This window comes from Dipodomys merriami, unplaced genomic scaffold (genome assembly GCF_024711535.1).
Source record: "Dipodomys merriami isolate MVZ:Mamm:240054 unplaced genomic scaffold, mDipMer1.0.p SCAF_316, whole genome shotgun sequence".
NCBI classification, from domain to species: Eukaryota; Metazoa; Chordata; class Mammalia; order Rodentia; family Heteromyidae; genus Dipodomys; species Dipodomys merriami.
This window is the reverse complement of record NW_027204671.1, coordinates 444026-447335: the sequence shown is the minus strand read 5'-3', so window position 1 is coordinate 447335 and position 3310 is coordinate 444026. Positions and strand designations below refer to the sequence as shown.

The following is a 3310-nucleotide window of genomic DNA, read 5'->3' as shown; positions in this document are numbered from 1 at the left end:
CATGGTCTCCCTGATAAGTGGATGCTAAATCCAAAATGTTAGGTGATACGCCAAAACTAACAGGACTTAAGAAACAAAGAACTCCCAGTCATCTGGTTGAACCACTACTAAATATCCCCATGCTGCTGATCACATGTACGGTGTATAACATGTGAACACCGTTATATGTTATAGACTGTGATAGACAATTTGCTCCAGGAAAGTTAGAATGAACTTGTGACTTTAAATGAGCATCATTATTCCACAATACTGTGAAATTCGGGAAATTATGTAATCACTTAATCACAATAAAAAAAAAATAGAACCTCGGGGAAGGTAGGGAAGGAAAGGATGGTAGGGGGAAAACAATGGAGGGGGTAACAATGTTCAATAGGAAGTGTACTCATTACCTCACTCATGTAACTGTAACCCTCTGTATAGTATCTTTACAATAAAAATAAATAAAAACCAAGGAAAAGAGAAAGAAAGAAGAGCGAGGGGGAGAGGGGGAGGGGAGAGAGAGGGAGAGAGAGAAAGAGAGAGAGAGAGATTGGTTTGACGTCTTGCCTGCACTGTTAAAAAGGCTATTACATCAGGAGCTAACAAAACTTGATCGGGTGCGGGGCTACAAACTGAGGATGGACCTCAAAACACAAAGACACAGGAGGCGGCCTTGCTGGGGTGCAGGCCTCCCCCCGACTGGGTGGAGGGGAGCAGGTCCTAGGCCCGTGAGCAAAGCCCCTGACAGAACCGCACAAGAGGCACGAGACAAGGGGATGGTAGACTTCCTCTTGGGCTAGCACGGGCGTTCCTTCTTGTGCGATTTGGATGGAGTCTGATTTGTCATTTCATCTCTGTGTAGAATACGTCGGCCTTCACTGCTCATCTCGCCCCTCACCGTTCCATAACTTACACGCTCATCTTGATAAAGGCCTGCCGTCTTTTCTTGATACGGTGGTTTTTCACATTTCTTTGCTTCCTAGGCCTAAGCAGGGGTTTATTAATTTTCTGAAGCCTTCGTAATATTGTTTGCCTTTTTAATTCTTTATTGTTTACTTTATATTTCATGGATTTCCGCCCTTCCTTTTGTTCATTTCTTTTTTTCTCTAGTCACTCTAGAGTTAATTGATCCTGCAGGTTCTGAGGTGGAGGTGATTTTCGCTCCTCAAGGCCTGCAGCCGGGCGCCAAGCACCGACCGATGTTATATGAGACAGAGGAGCAGTCGGGGCAGAGGAGCAGGATCTGGTAGGGAAGTCACAGGGCCGTTCGCGGTGAGGCTCAGAGTTTGGTCTACGGATGGACAGACCACGTTCCTCCTCGATGGGGCGAGCAATCAGTAGGGCAGAAGGCCAGGTGGAGGTGATGCGTTGAGCTAGCACAGATGGAACCAGGGCCCCGTGGCCTTGCCCCTTGGCTCTGGGGCCTTCCCATGGCTTCCCCTCTGGAGAAGGGGTGGTGGGTCAAATACATACTCTGAGGACCATGCACACAGTGAGCCCTTGGGTGAGCGGGGCCACACACCAGCGAGCATCCGGAGAAGCTGGAGAGCAGCCAGGCAGACCCTGGGGCTTCCGGCAGCCTGGCTGGGGGCCGGAGTGCATCTCGGCCTGGGCGCCTGTGTCACCTCTGATGTCACTGATGTCACCTCTGGCCGCGTCCTGAGGAAATCTCCGTCATTTTGACCAAGATTCTGCCTGTTGGCCGGGAAAATTGACATCCAAGAAGAAACAAAGGGAACTAGTCCAGTGCCTTGGAGCAAATGCTTTTAAATGTCTGCTTTACTCCTTTGAATGTAAAAGTCCTTTCAAGCTATTTTTGAACCTAATTTTCCATTAATCTTTTACTGTGATCTGATTCAATCATGAGTCTTAAATCTCTCCTGGCAAATGTCTGAGCATCCATCACTCCTACTTCGCGAAACGCCTTCGGGCGGCTCCCAGAGGGGGGCTCTTCTGCTGGCCGCTCCTCCATTTGCACCCAGCTCTGGGCTGATACCGGGGGTGGTGTCCATTTGCACCCGGCTCTGGGCTGGTACCGGGGGTGGTGTCCATTTGCACCCGGCTCTGGGCTGGTACCGGGGGTGGTGTCCATTTGCGCACAGCTGCCCAGCTCGGGCCTCCCGAGAGGGGGAAGACCTGTATCCCTGTAATCGCTGCTACTCAGGAGACTAAGAACTGAGGATCACTGCCCAAATCTAGCTAGTCCAGACGGACAAACTTGCGAAACTCTTCTCTCCAAATAACCGGCAAAAAGCAGAAAGTGAAGTTGTGACTGAAGTGGTAGAGTGACAGCCTTGATCAAAAAAATCCAAGCAAGAGTTCATGACCCTGAATTCAGGCCTGTACACACACTTACCCCCCCCCCCCACATTAATTGTGCACAGGTGAACAAATGGACGTCAGTAGCTGTGATTTTGAACATGATCGTCCCAATGCACACTCGGGCAGGAGAAATCACCAAGAAATTAGGTTCTGGCTCTTGGCCTACTTCATGTCCACAGCACCAAACCCAGGAGACTTCCAGGCAAAGCCTCACTCTAGGGCTTCCCGGAGGGGGCAGGTTCGGTGCTAGGCTGCCGGGGTTCCTATGGAGAGAGCCCTCCTGCCGCTTCTGTGCATGCAGATGTCAGTGTTGCGTGCAGCAGTGGCCACTCATCATTCTGGTGTGTCTGGAAGGAGTGTCTGGATGGGACGTCATGTGAACCAATCAGGGATGGCCCCAGTGGAGCAGAACGCTGACCTCCTGAGCCAGGGGAAGGCCTCCTCCTGCCTGCCTCCAGCCTGACCACTGGTGTCTCTGTGACTTCAGATTTAGCCAGTCTTGGTTTCTCAGGGGTCTCAACAGTGTGTGAACTCACCCCGCGGGGTCCCTGACACCAGCTCCCCACCTACAGACCCTGGGCTTGCCAGCCTCAGAATCAGATCTGCAAGATCTTCTTGCACACACGTGTGTGTAACACACTCACAGATGCACACACACACACACCAGTTCTGTCTCTGGGAACACAGATGCATGCCCATGTGTTGACTTCCAAATCCACATTTATTTCCCACGTGCTTTGCCTATTTCCCCAGGCAGACCTTCTCTGACCCCTGGGCTGGCGTGGTGTCCATCCTTCATTCTGTCACTCAGGACTCCTTCTGCAGGGCCCAGTCACATCCATCTCCGCCCCCTGTCCCCTCTGTACGGTCTCAGGGTGGACCAACGAGGAGCTGGTGTCATGCCTGAAGTGAGATAACACGGGTCCCCCCCCCCACATCCTTTGATCACATATCAATTTTATGCCCTAACTGTAATAAAAAGGTTACTTGAAGGGAAAGAAATTTATAA

At 51.1% G+C, this 3310-nt stretch overlaps 1 protein-coding gene across 1 annotated transcript in view; it reads right to left on the bottom strand.

Moving 5' to 3' along the window:
- Positions 1 to 2071, bottom strand: part of LOC138841327 (proline-rich protein HaeIII subfamily 1-like) — a 5635-nt gene extending 3564 nt beyond the window's left edge. The window contains exons 1-2 of the mRNA XM_070042011.1: positions 1892 to 2071; positions 1453 to 1638 (exon numbers count right to left, since the gene is read on the bottom strand). Coding sequence (XP_069898112.1) covers positions 1453 to 1638; positions 1892 to 2071 — 366 coding nt within the window. The remainder of the gene's footprint in view (positions 1 to 1452; positions 1639 to 1891) is intronic.
- Positions 2072 to 3310: the final 1239 nt, after the last annotated feature.